At 54.1% G+C, this 13,313-nt stretch overlaps 4 protein-coding genes across 4 annotated transcripts; 2 read left to right on the top strand and 2 right to left on the bottom strand.

Annotated features, from left to right (window-relative positions):
• Nucleotides 1-475: 475 nt before the first annotated feature.
• On the bottom strand, nt 476-3,425 carry PG994_010528 (uncharacterized protein; the record flags this gene model as incomplete). Its single annotated transcript, XM_066861937.1, has 2 exons — nt 476-2,336; nt 2,380-3,425. The coding sequence occupies 2 exons, from the start codon at nt 3,423-3,425 to the stop codon at nt 476-478; spliced, it is 2,907 nt and encodes a 968-aa protein (XP_066711047.1).
• Nucleotides 3,426-5,325: 1,900 nt separating this feature from the next.
• PG994_010527 (uncharacterized protein) lies at nt 5,326-6,754 on the top strand (the record flags this gene model as incomplete). The annotated part of the gene is made up of 2 exons (XM_066861936.1): nt 5,326-6,271; nt 6,324-6,754. 2 exons carry the CDS (start codon nt 5,326-5,328, stop codon nt 6,752-6,754), a joined length of 1,377 nt encoding a protein of 458 aa, XP_066711046.1.
• A 725-nt stretch (nt 6,755-7,479) lies between these two features.
• On the bottom strand, nt 7,480-8,627 carry PG994_010526 (uncharacterized protein; the record flags this gene model as incomplete). Its single annotated transcript, XM_066861935.1, has 4 exons — nt 7,480-7,578; nt 7,640-7,954; nt 8,018-8,474; nt 8,527-8,627. The coding sequence occupies 4 exons, from the start codon at nt 8,625-8,627 to the stop codon at nt 7,480-7,482; spliced, it is 972 nt and encodes a 323-aa protein (XP_066711045.1).
• Nucleotides 8,628-9,653: 1,026 nt separating this feature from the next.
• On the top strand, nt 9,654-13,295 carry PG994_010525 (uncharacterized protein; the record flags this gene model as incomplete). Its single annotated transcript, XM_066861934.1, has 6 exons — nt 9,654-9,691; nt 9,751-10,078; nt 10,140-10,492; nt 10,577-11,015; nt 11,072-12,822; nt 12,884-13,295. 6 exons carry the CDS (start codon nt 9,654-9,656, stop codon nt 13,293-13,295), a joined length of 3,321 nt encoding a protein of 1,106 aa, XP_066711044.1.
• Nucleotides 13,296-13,313: the final 18 nt, after the last annotated feature.

The following is a 13,313-nucleotide window of genomic DNA, read 5'->3' as shown; positions in this document are numbered from 1 at the left end:
TCGGGTGTGTACGGTCCAAGGTTCACGCACTTTACTCCTACCAAACGGTAGGATAGGGACATTGATTGGAGGGTGGTCTCAAGAATCTACTTAGTCTTGGCAGCGCGTAGCACACGTTCACGTGTAGAGAAGAATCAAGCGAGAGAGGCATCTTACAACAATCTTTTATGCACATGTATATACTATAATATGATATATGTATGATCCAAGATATTCAACACCCGTAACACTCGATATCAACCGCCAGTACGCCGCCACGCCCCCCTATTTCCATCCTTCCCAAATACATGATGCCTCAACACCTACCGGCCTATTACAAATAACCCAGCTAACTCTGGCCCCAGATACCCAGTGCGCGGCCATAACCATAATATCATCTCCATCAACAAATCGTAAACCTGACAAAAGAAAATGTCAAAAACCCTGGCCAGTCTGCTCCACATCATACGTAGTAGTATTCAGTGCTCTTGCTCTTCTATCTTCTCTGTGGGACAAGAGCGATGTGAACAGGCTTCTTCTCGGGCTTGGGCTTCATAGCGTAACCGTTGAGGATCCTCCAGGCGGCGCCCCGCCGGCGGCCTTCCTCGATGACGGCGTGCACGCCGTCAAGGCACTGGCCGGCCTCGCGGATCTCGGCCGTCTCGAGCAGGCGGCCCTCGCAGACCACCTTCTCCATCTCGCAGCGCAGGAGCCAGCGCTCCCAGGCCCAGCTGCCGGCGAGGCCGGTCATGGAGGCGATGTTCTCGGTGCTCCCCTGGACCAGGGCCTCGAGCTGCAGCTTGATCTCGCGCCCGTAGCTGTCGCGGATGATGTTGTGGTCGACAGGCTCCTTCTGGCCCATCGGCAGGCACATCCACGCGCGGCGGATGTCCTTGTAGCCCGCGCGCTGCAGGCGGCTGAGGAACAGCTTAGTCGGGTTGGGGTCGTAGCCCAGGGTCTTCAAGGCAAAGCCGAACTCGACGGACTTGGCCAGGCCCAGGGGGCCGGCATTGACAATGTCCGAGTCGAGCACGGAGAACTCGAGGTAGCCGCCAGGCTTGAGCACGCGCATGGCCTCTTGGAGGCACGTCTCCCACTCATCCTCGCCATTCTCGCCAACAAACTTGAGGATTGAATGCAGTTCACGGGCCGAGATGAGGTCAAAGTAGTTATCTGGGAAAGGAAGCTTGGCCAAGCGCTGCACAGCGATCTGGCGGTGGTTGGGTGGGCCCCGGACGTTGGAGTTCGAGAGCTGACGGATAGCCTTGGTGGTCGTTGTGTAGACCTTAGCACTGGGATACATGAACGCGCAGTGCCATGCCCAGTCGCAAGTGGCTTGACCGCCAAGATCTAGGATTCTGGCACGCTCTGCGGGGCCAGCCATGCGGGAAAGACGAGCCAGGCGCTTCGAGAGCGGCGCACAGAATAGGCGGCCGCCATTGAGGGCTTTGAAGGCATTGACGTGCCAGTTAGCGGCAGCCATTTGGCTAAGGGCCTCTGCTTCCTTCTCACGCTTCAGTCTCTCGAGGTCATCTTCAATGATGTCATCACCGCGCGCAACGTTGGCGCTCATACGCTTCTTGGCGGATTGAGGCAAAACCGACAGTTGGTACTTGCCCAATAGCTGGTTGCGATGCTCTTCGCGCAACGAGAGGCGCTGAGCCTGCAAGTACTCGTACCGCGGCAGGCGGTGTACGAAAGAGTCTTGCTTACGGCTGCGGATGATGATTCCTTGGAAAGCTCGGTAATAAGCAGACTCTTGACGAGCGATTTTGGAAGGCAAAGACTTGGGAATATCGGCTTTGGACACAATCTCCGAAAATCGGACAGCCTTTTTCTTGTGGGAGGCCTCGGGAGATGACTCAGACTCGGGGAACTTGGCCTTCAAGGGTGTTTTCACCTGAAGATGTTCGGTTGCCGGTTCTCCTGCTTCTCTGGCATCGCTCTTTTCCTCCAACTGAACACCCTTCATATAGGATTTCTGAGCCATGAGCCATAGTTCGGTTCTGTCCAAGTTGGAAAGTGTCTCCTCTCGCTGCTTCTTGGCGTACTCCGGGTCATAGACGGTGACAATTTCTGTCGCATCGCCTTCGTGGGGAGATACTGGCTCCGCAGCCGTAGCCGAAGAGGACGACGGGTTGCGGCGCCCAGGAACGCGGCGGGCGGTAAGCAACGCATCGGAGTTACTGGCTCCCGCTTCAACAACGTGCTCAAGGATTACAGGTCTTGCCGTAGGGATGCCATTGGACAAAGTTGCTCGCACCTCAACAACTTGCTCGACTGGTGCGGATGGCGCTTGGCTGTCCGAGAAACGTTGAGGCCGCGGTGGGGGGTGGCGGCAGGGCGCGAGAGAAGAGCTGCGGCATCGCAGGCATTGGTGGTGCAGGTTGGTCATTCCACGGGCATCGATAGAATTGTTCAGCGGTGGTCGAGGTTGGTGGCGCGATGTCATCGGGGGTCATGGATGACATGTGCCATGCTGTTCTGCTACGGGGAGTCAGACCTGAAAAGAAACCGCCAGGCGACGGAATTTCGAGTCTTGTCAGGTTATTTAATGATTGTTGCTGCTCAGTGGATAGCCTCAAAGAAGCGCGCTGCTGAAGGGAAGAGAACAGACGTGGTGTCTGCTGCTCCATCTCCCGTGCGGGCTCCTCCGGGATTTCAATAACTTGTTCATGTTGGTATTCCTCCTCCGCCGCATCGGAGCCTCCGGACAAAGCACGTAGAGTTGCAAGGGCACCGGGCTGTAATTGAACTCCCGACCAGTCCGTGCTTGAAGCTTCACCGGCGCCAATGATTGGAGTAGGGGGTGCGGACATGGCGGCCATCTGCTCAGAACTTAAGCTTCCGTCTAGCGATGGTGGCGCCGACCCTGCAGGCACATCACGAGCCTGATGTGCTTGTAGGAAAGAGATGACAGCCGGTGACATCTCCACCTTTGCGGGCGGCGTCGGTGGCACAGGTGACAAAAGCTTCTTGAATTCGGGCCTACCCGAGTAAGGTTCGGCATTTTGCTCTTGTGAAGCCGGTATCGTCAACTTGGGTAGGACCGTATGGGATGCCGGTGTGGGGGCAGCTCGCCTCGTCGAAGAATTGCGAACGCTGCTCTGACGCTTCATTGAAGACCTCCTGAACGGCATTCTCTGAATGCCTTCGTCGTCCGAAACGTCGTAGATATCGTCAAACTCGGTGACATCAGTCGACGTGCTCTGCCGATTCCAGGGGTTCGTCGACGAAGAGGGAGAGTTACTCTCGTCCACGGAGTTTGTCGAGGGCGATGACGGCAGTATCGGCGCCGATAAGAAATGGAATCCTCGAGGAGTAGGAAAGTGATCACTCCTTGGCGATAGCCACTGAACTGTCTTCTCACTGGACGATTGTGCTTGGATGTTGCGGTCATCTCGCACAGGCTGGGTGGCCCGTGGAAGGTCGGGCTCTTCTTCCATTATAGTATTAAGCGGCCTCCCCGGTCTTCGAGCCTGCGAAGGGGAGGGGGGCCGGTAGGTGGTAGATGGTAACAGAACTAAGTCGGGCATTTCTAATATAGAACCGATATGCAGGTAAGATACCAAGAAAAGCCGTTTATATCGGGAACCCGATGTAACACAGAAGACGGCCGGCGTCGTTGAAAGTAAGATCAGCAAAGAAATCGATTAAACGACAGAAAAGCCTCGGTCAACGAAGCGAAGGCTAATGAGATGCGGCAACCTCTGTTTGGAAGCTTGAGAGAAGAGAAGAGGACGAAAAGAAGATGAGGCCTACTCGGCCCTTGGAAACCGTTACTTTTATGAAAATGCGCGGTCAAGACGAGCGGTTAGTTCGCGCCGTGAATCTGTCACCAAGCGGGATGCGGGCGCTTCCCGTCCACGGCCAGTACTTTAACAGAGGAGGGTGCCAGGCCCATTGCCTCTTGCATCAACCCTCCATCACCCTCCATCTCGAAGGGAAGACCGGCCAGACACATGCGTCTGCAAGCCCATCTGGGCCGTAAGATGTGGGTTGCATGCCCAAAGCAGCGTTGTGGTCGCGCCGTTCGACGTCAGTCCCCAGATAAGAATCGTTAAGAAGCGGCTGCGGCACCAATGCTGCCTCCAATGAGGATAGCACACTGGGCAGCACATCAGTGGTTTAATTTTAGAACGCATGCAAAGACCGGCCAATAGAACTGGCTGGCGCGTGCGAAAGGAGCAGAACCAAGGCCGGCTATTGGAGTATTGGAAGGCTGCTGCAGATTTTCGGGCCAATGGTTGAGACCTGGAATACCAGTTGGCGCTTAGCCGCCCACACTTGACCACCCCCCCCCCCCCCATTCTGCATTCTGCCAGTCGTCGTTCATATCACCCCAGGAAAGCGATCAACGCAGGAAACAAACAAACAGACAGACAGAACGACAAGGTTCTCGCACAGACGATATCCTCCCAACATCATGGTACGCTGGCCGGTAATTTTTAGCGATCCCGATCCCGTCGAAATGGTTCGACCGTTTCTCAGGATATATAATATTCGGGGCGATGGATTGAAGATTCAAACCTACCTCAACTTTCTTGTGCAGTCCACGCAATCTATCTCGGATAATTTTAGTAAAAATACCAAGGGTAAGGTAAGCAAGCCACCATGCAAAACCTCCTGTACTTGTCGTGTACAGTCATGATCGATCCCGCCCGCCTCTCACACTTTCATTCATTTCGAAGCGCATGTAATCCGGTTGGGTGCTACCCCACCAGCAGCTGCTCTAACCTAAGCTCTGGGTTGTATCCAAAGCCGGACTTCCACCCAGATCAGGTACAGAAATGATGAATGAGGTAAGTTGCATTGCATGTCAGCATACCAGTCGAGAAGCCAACACGCATGTGCATATTTCCCCGAGGCACTAGGGCTATGATGTTTGTTGGCTTCGGGAAGACATCGACCTGCAGGTCATGTCGGAAGAGAGGGCGGACTTGGTTTTAGCGTCATGTACGCCACAATCCTGGGAATCTGATCTACCGCTAGTTCGAATCCGAGTCACATGGTTGTGGCTTGCGAAACAGCCAACTAGCCAGACACAACTACGATTGCCAAATTGAGCTTGTCGGGACAAGGTTCCATCTGCCTGAAATCATCGCATCTTACCTACACTAGACACCCCTGACCTTCAATGACGGCTCAGGATCATGACGTGACAAGAAGGGTGCGACTTGGTTGATTCCTGGGATAGCCTTTTTGGAGGAGCTTGCTTTGAACATTCCCAGACCGCGGTGGACCTTGTTTTGCGGTTCTTGGATTATTATTTTTGTTTTTCCCCTGTTGGCTTGCTGCTCCGCTGACAGCTGACAGACTATGGAAGGGACCAGCACTTATTATTAGATGGCGCAACCTGAGGATGTCGAGATCCTGGTCCATATCAATGCACCCAGTCGAAACTCGGACGATGTTCGCTACCGAGCTCTTACCTCAGCCTATCTGACATTCCAAGCTTGCACTTCTCCCAGTGCCGACGAATTGCCGGGATCTCCAGAAAGGCGTGATTCGGTAGCAGGTGTCCAACATGGGACAAGCATTTTCCAGCCAAGCCGGGGCGCTTCAACTCAAGAGTTCTTTCCCTCACTGAGATCACCCCAGGCATCTTTCGACAGCGTGATCGATAATGCAAACTCACCAAATACATTACTACATGTGCATAGGATAGGGGTTCAGGGGGGCACGCCGCAAACTCCAGATCGGACAGTTCTCTCACCGGTGTCAGGGGAAACACCATCGAGTGTTGTTCAGGACTCGCACCCTGATGTTAATGCAACCACGCCGTTCACCTCGCCAACCAGGGTCTTGGAGCACTACCTCCAGCAATTCCCCAGTTCATCTGAGGCGTCAACTCCGCAACGAGATTCGCCGGGAAGGAACACACATAGATACGGAGTAAACCCTGGCAACAGCAAGTCTCCCTTAGAACCTCGGTCGTCTGTTCAATATGATGGAAACCATCATGTCCCAACAATACCTTGCACTCCAGGGAATGATGTCCCGCCAGCTTCATCCATCGAGCCTGGAAATGAGGTCCAGCCTGGCCTGATGCTACCTCCTCGGAAGCCTGTTCGGAAAATACAACAAAAGACGGCTTTGGTTCTCCCAAGATTTGATATGGATTCGGACACAGTCATCCAAGGACTAGACACAACCCAGGCTGCGAGAGCCGACTCGGAACCACCACCAAGCAAACGACAGCGGCAAACCCAAACCACTGACAGCCCTCAAGGGATGATCCGAACCTCGAATGATATCGGACCACAGAGGATACCGCATTCGTCCGACCAAGGTCGGCCTATCACTTTTACCACCCAAAATGGCTACACCTACGACAGTCTAAGAGCTCTACGCCCCCGAGCCCCCGACTGACAATGCAAAGTTGGAGCCCAATGATCTCATCACCGAGGGATTGAGAAAATTGGGGGCGTCACTGCAGATCCCCAAGCGCTTCCGTCCGGAGCGGCAGAGTCGTGGCCTACGGCCGTTTGAGCGTGGCTATTGGAGCCTCGACTGCTCGGACTGGACGTCGGAGCTTCGTTCCGAGGCCTGGGTGTTTCTGGCCAATTACGTCGGTGGTGGCTCCGCGGGATGGGGTATCTGGTGTCGCCGCGACGCCGATTTCAACACACTCAAGGTCTATTGTTGGGGCCATGTTGTTGCCCACATCTTCCTGGTGCTCTACTTGGCGAGCCGGCGCAAAATATTGTACACAGGCGCAACTTGGATAGACGGCGACAGCAAAACCGTCGTCATCATGGGCAAACGAACTTGAGAGGCTGCTCGAGGATGGACCAACAATCCGAACCAAACCATGTTTTTGCTGTGCTATCTAAACGTCCAGGGAGCGGCTTTGCCGCTCCAGACTCCCGGGGTAATGGGAAGTGCTACCTGTCCATCAATTTATCATTTAACAGAATACGTGTGATCCTGATATTAAAGGTGTATCTAGTGCCTCTTGGCCGACCTCGGTGACCTTTATTCACTCCGTTTTCAGCCTCCGGCTCAACTCGGCGGTACTACATAGTTATGGTGTACAGTGAGAACAAAAGGGTGACAACCCCATAGTGTGTCGGTTAGCTCGTAGGCTGTGGTAGTTTTTGTACAGTTTGTTTTAAGGTTTTGTGGTGTTTTTAGTGTTTTCGGGTTTCTTTCAAGTTCTCCCAACTCTTCACGCCTGAAAAGAGAAGTGACTAGAGAAAGAATATGCGCTACATTGCCCCTAGGCGAAGGGCTCAACGGGCGTTAATCGACGGTTTTCCATTTACTGCTTTATGCCTAACTACAAAGGAATCATCGTATGTTCGTACAAGTGCAATATATATACCGCCACGAAGGAGCCGGGACCCCCACTTTGACAGCAGGCTGTCGCCGGCCAACAGTGAGCCTGGTAGTAGAAATAGAGACTAGACTCCCCTCATCAGATCAAAAACCATCAAACTCAACTCCAGGCCGAAAGCTCAACAGTGAGCCTTCAGAAAGAAACAAAGCGATGTTCTCTCAGGGAGAGCGCGGCGGCGATACGACTTGGCGGTGAAGGACCTCCTCGACTTGCCTCTTGTAGCGAGTGAGGTCAGCTGCAGCAAGATCGTCGTATGGCTGTTGAGACGATGGGTTAGCTAGGCGGAAGGTGGATGGATGGTGAACTGGCATTACATACCTGGCGTTCAACAGTCGACAGGCTCTTCCACTCCTGGGCAATCTTCTTTAGGCCCTCGGTGGAGCTCAAGTTGTTGAACTCGCCGGATCCGTGCCTGGCACGGAAGTAGCAGATCCAGGAGGTCCGAGCACTCTTGGGCTGACGATCGTCTCGGATCTTGCGCGAGCTATTGGTCTTGGGGTAATCGAATTTCCTGCGGAGGAGGTTTCGCGCATTCTGGGCCTCGACAATCTGTTCGGGCGTATGGCGCTCTACCCAGGCCTTGTAGGCTGCCGCGTTCTTGAGTTTGTTCTCTTCGCAGGCGCGTTGTAGTTCCTAAAGAGGATGGGAGCGTTAGCTAGCCTAGCCGGGAAAATGCACACGTATGCTTCATATTACCTCTTTCTCTGATTGCGACAGTGCTTTGAATTCATCGGCTATAGCGGCCATTCTGGTAGTGATGGGACCAGCAGATGTAATGCCCGCGGATTTACGAGTCACGTAGAGCGCCCATGGGTGGGCGGGCAGCATCTTGGGCTCAGTGAAGAGGGCCTTCTGCTTCAACTTGGCCTTCTCTAGCGAGATCTTCGCCTTCTCCTGCTTGAGCTTCTGCTTTTCCGTCAACTCCTTCTTCTTCTTCGGCTTGGGAGGAGGACTAGTCTTCTTTGACTTGGTCGTCTTGGTCGTCTTGGTCGACTTGGTCGACTTGGTCGCAGCCGCCGCCTTCTTGGTGGTGGTAGTCTTCTTCGCCGCCTTGGGAGCAGCGGCGGCGTCGGCGGTTTTGCGGGGCCGGCCTGCGGCTTTGGTGCTGCTGCCCGTGTCGGTCTTCTTAGGACGGCCGGGGGTGGCATAGGCCCTGACGAAGCCAGCGCGCAGCAAGGGCAGGTGAGACCGCAGGCGGAAATGACACGCGACCAAGCTGTTGGGCAATCACGACTCGTGAGGAGGACGTGACGGCAACGCTGGAGGCCAGGCGGCCGGCGGCAATGCGCCCGATGAAAGATGGCATTGCAATTGACGTACCCTTGGACAAGTGATTGATTGATGGGGGAGTTTTGGGACAATTTGTCGAGGATCAGTGGGCTTTGCGACCGAGAAGAGTGTAGAGTGAGTGGGATGAAGAGAATGGCTCGATGCGGGCCAATCGGTGTGGAGCTGAGTCTCTCAATTGTTTTGACGTTTTGGTGTTTGCTTTATTAGGTTGCACACGTTGGAGCTCTTCTCTTTTCCACCCAAGCTTCTCCTCTCTCCCACCAGCCAGCTTCCAGTTCTCCTCCGCCCAGCTGGGAAAAAAGACCCACCTGCCCAACCCAGCCCCCTTGTTTTAGATTTCATCATCCTGCGCTACCCAACAGGCGACTCTGCATGAGAGCTCAAATCAATCAATCAAGACTTGGCCTATGCCTACCACACAGCCCTTCAATGCTCTGCTGCTCCCCTCTTCGGTACTTTTACTTTTCAACCTAGGTTAACCTACATACCCGGCTTCGAGTGAGTGGGGTGTACCGTCAGTACCTATCCAGTGGACCTGGACCATACAGTAAAAGGCAACAGCCATCAATTGATGGAAGCACGAGCACAGACCACCTGCCCTTCGTCACAAAGAGAAAAGACAATCTCCAGCCTGCCAGCGCTGCTTCATATGATAGAGCCGCCACTACTGCTACTCATCATCAGCCTCGATCGATTCAGCACTACAACTTACTGCAAGAACGATCGGATCTCCTATCAATTTATCGACCACTCTACACTCAGTAGTGCTACGTGTGGCTCGTGAAAGACCAATAGGTGACGCACATACCGTCCGCTTTTGATCCTAACGTTAGGGAACGCTCTGTCGCGCCAAGACTTCTCTGGTAGTTCTCACCACTGTAGTGTCTACCGAGCCACCACTACCACGCTCTCATGGCTCGGCTCAGAGACACACGCTCACCAAGCCCTGCAGGAAGCCAGCAGTCGTCGAGAAGACCTCGCAGAGATGACGACCGTCGGGATCGCGACCGCCCCAGGGACCGGGACTGGGATCGTAGAGACCATGGCCGCCGCCGCAGTCGCACCCGAAGCCCTCCAGATGTAAGGCGACGTCGCCCATCCGGCCACTCCCACAATTCTGACCATGACCTCCAGCAAAGCCGTCACCGTGATCGGGACAGAGACAACGACTACCGCCGCCGCGATTTAGACCGAAGAGACAACGATCGTTACCGAGGCGGCGACAGAGACCGTCGACGGTCGCGTGACCGTTTCGGCGACAGGAACCGCTCCCCGCCAGATGCCCGTCGACGCAGGAACCGTGACCGAGACACAGAGAGGGACAACCGTACCAGGCGAGACGATTCAAGAAATGGAGCTAGATCGCGACGCGAAGGTACTGCTGACTCTCATCCGCGCAGCAGGCGAGGCGACAGTCGGGAGCGGGGAACCGCTCCCGTGGATGCTAACAAGGCAAAGCCTTCTGAGGTACGTATCAGTCACAACCATGCTATATGAAATTTCTTTGGATATTTACACGAGTGAGCAGGTTGCAGACAACAAATCGAAACCAGCATCGCCTGCCGCCCAGACCGACGCCGAGAAGAAAGCCGAACGTCTAGCCAAACTAGCAGCATGGAAGAAGAAGCAGGAAGAGGCGAAGCAGAAGGAAGCGACCCCTGGCGGCACCAGAAAACTTCTCGCCCAAATGGACGAGAAGGCCAATGGGACACCGCTAAGCGCTTCCCCAACAGTAGCCTCTCCAGCACCGGCAGCTGCCTCACCAGCTGATGAGGCTATTCTGTCCCCGGCGGCGCCTTATGCCGGAAAATTCGACCCGAAAGCCATCGCGAAAAAGGCTGCTCCCAAGGCACACTCTCCCAGTGCTGCCCCCGAAGCTCGGTGCCATCGTCAACCCGCCCCAAGCCGCCAACCTTCCTCAAACACAGGCTCCTAAGGGTAATTTTTGGCCCATTCACCTAACAGAAACCTTACTGATGCAATTACCGGGACAGCTTCTGCTCTTCCAAGTGCCAAAACTAGTCGTTTTGGCTTCCAAAAGCAGAATGCAGAGACTGAAAAAGCTCTGCAGAAGCGGAAATTGGACCTGGACGAAGAGGAGACTTCTGAAAGAAAGCTTGCTAAGCTACCTTCCCTTCCCTTGCCTGATGTTGATGATACACCTTACGAAGTTCAAGACGAAGAGGATGAAGAAGACGTCGACGACTTCGCCGGCGACGAGGAAGCCGAAGCCGCCGCTGCCCGTGCTGCTCAGGAGAGGCGAGATGAGCGAATAGCTCAGGAAAGCGCCCAACAACACGACTCCATGGAGGTTGACCAGCCGCCACCCGAGGCTCCTAACGACCCAGGGGCTAAAACGAATGGTACCGCTGAGGCTGTAGCACCTGCAGTTGATACTATGGAAGTTGATGAAGACGAGAAGACCCCCTCAACGCCTTCATGAATGACCTAGATACGAAGGCTGATGTCAGCAAACCCTTCCAGAGCAAGTCCAAGAGCAAGAAACAGGAACAGGAGCCCGAAGCATACTTTAGTGACGATGAGTATGACTTTGACAGGAAGAAGGACGATGCACCAGACGCATTCCTCGCTACTGTTGCAAAGGCTCGGAAGAAGAAGGACATTCCTACGATCGACTACACCAAGCTGAACCTGGACCCCATCCGCAAAAATTTCTGGGTTGAGCCATCTGAGCTTTCAGAAATGACCGATGCTGAGCTTGTCGATCTGCGTTTGGAGCTCGATGGCATCAAAGTATCTGGGAAAGACGTACCGAAGCCAGTCCAGAAATGGTCCCAATGTGCGCTGTCTCGGAAGACTCTGGACATTGTCCACGAACTAGGATTTGAGAAGCCAACTCCAATTCAGATGCAGGCTTTCCCTGCCATCATGTCTGGCCGTGACGTGATTGGCATGGCCAAGACCGGGTCTGGCAAAACACTGGCTTTCCTTTTGCCCATGTTTCGCCATATTAAGGACCAGGCACCTCTTAAGGAAAATGATGGTCCTATCGGCTTGATCATGACCCCAACCAGAGAATTGGCGACCCAGATTCACCGTGATTGTAAACCCTTCTTAAAATCCATGAACCTGCGGGCCGTTTGTGCTTATGGTGGTGCTCCGATCAAGGACCACATCGCCGAATTGAAGCGAGGCGCTGAGATTGTGGTTTGCACTCCTGGGCGCATGATTGACCTGCTCGCTGCCAATCAAGGGCGCGTGACGAACTTAAAGCGAGTCACATATGTCGTTCTTGACGAAGCTGATCGTATGTTTGACATGGGCTTCGAACCTCAAGTCATGAAGATTTTGCAAAGTGTGAGGCCCGATCGCCAGAACATTCTATTCTCTGCTACTATGCCTCGTATAATGGACTCATTGGCCAAGAAGATCCTTAAAGATCCTATCGAGATCAATGTTGGTGGCAAGAGTACAGTCGCGCCTGAGATCACTCAAATTGTCGAGGTTCGAAACGAGGAGAACAAGTTCATTAGACTGCTCGAACTGCTGGGAGAACTCTACGACAAGGATGACGATGCGCGGTCGCTCATCTTTGTGGAGAGACAAGAGAAGGCTGACAAATTGCTGAAGGAACTCATGCAGAAAGGTTACCCCTGCATGTCCATCCATGGCGGCAAAGATCAGGTCGACCGTGATTCGACTATTTCGGATTTCAAGAATGGCGTTATCCCGATTTTGATCGCTACTTCTGTGGCTGCCCGTGGTCTCGACGTCAAGCAGTTGAAACTAGTAGTTAACTACGATGCGCCCAACCATCTTGAGGATTATGTGCACCGTGCTGGCCGTACTGGTCGCGCTGGCAACAAAGGCACAGCTGTCACGTTCGTCACCGAAGACCAAGAGAACTGCGCTGGGCCTATTGCCAAAGCTCTCGATCAGAGCGGCCAACCAGTTCCAGAGCAAATTCTGGATATGCGTAAAGCTTTCCAAGACAAGGTGAAATCCGGTAAAGCTCGAGACAACAGCGGATTCGGAGGAAAAGGCCTTGATCGACTTGACCAAGAACGTGAGGCTGCCAGGGTGCGTGAACGCAAGTCTCATAGAACAGAGGGTGAAGAGCCAGAGGAAGAGGAGGAAGGAAAGGGCAAGGATGACAAGAAGGTTGACAAGGCTGTTTCCGCGATCCAAGCAGCAGCATCCGGCATCTCGGCTCGAGACACACAAACCAAGCTCCCTGACCTTGAACCGAAGTACACAATCCACAAGAGGGAGGAAGCCCCAGCGCCAGCGGCCGGTGGAAACAACCTCTAGACAAGGTGTCCTCGGCCATCAACGCCATCAATGCACGACTCAACAAGACGGGCCAGCTCCGTCCTGGCCAGCCGGTCGACAACAAGGGCCCCATGCCGGTGCATTCCATGCTACTCTTGAAATCAACGACTTCCCGCAGAAAGCTCGATGGGCTGTTACCAACCGTACTAATGTTGCGAAGATCCTCGAGGCGACGGGCACATCGATTACGACCAAGGGCACTTACTATGCTGCGGGTAAGGAAGTACCGCCCGGAGCGGAGCCCAAGCTGTATATCCTGGTGGAAGGCGATACGGAGCTTGTCGTGGCTAGCGCCATGAATGAGCTTACTCGCTTGTTGAAGGAAGGCACAGTGGCTGCTGCCGACGCAGAAAGCAGGGCGCCCGCCAGCGGAAGGTATAATGTTGTTTAATATCGAGATGCCAGGAGA

This window comes from Apiospora phragmitis (assembly GCF_038363925.1).
Source record: "Apiospora phragmitis strain CBS 135458 chromosome Unknown utg000010l:1.0-9815664.0:1.0-9183399.0, whole genome shotgun sequence".
Taxonomy (NCBI): domain Eukaryota; kingdom Fungi; phylum Ascomycota; class Sordariomycetes; order Amphisphaeriales; family Apiosporaceae; genus Apiospora; species Apiospora phragmitis.
This window is presented reverse-complemented; position numbering and strand designations above follow the sequence as displayed.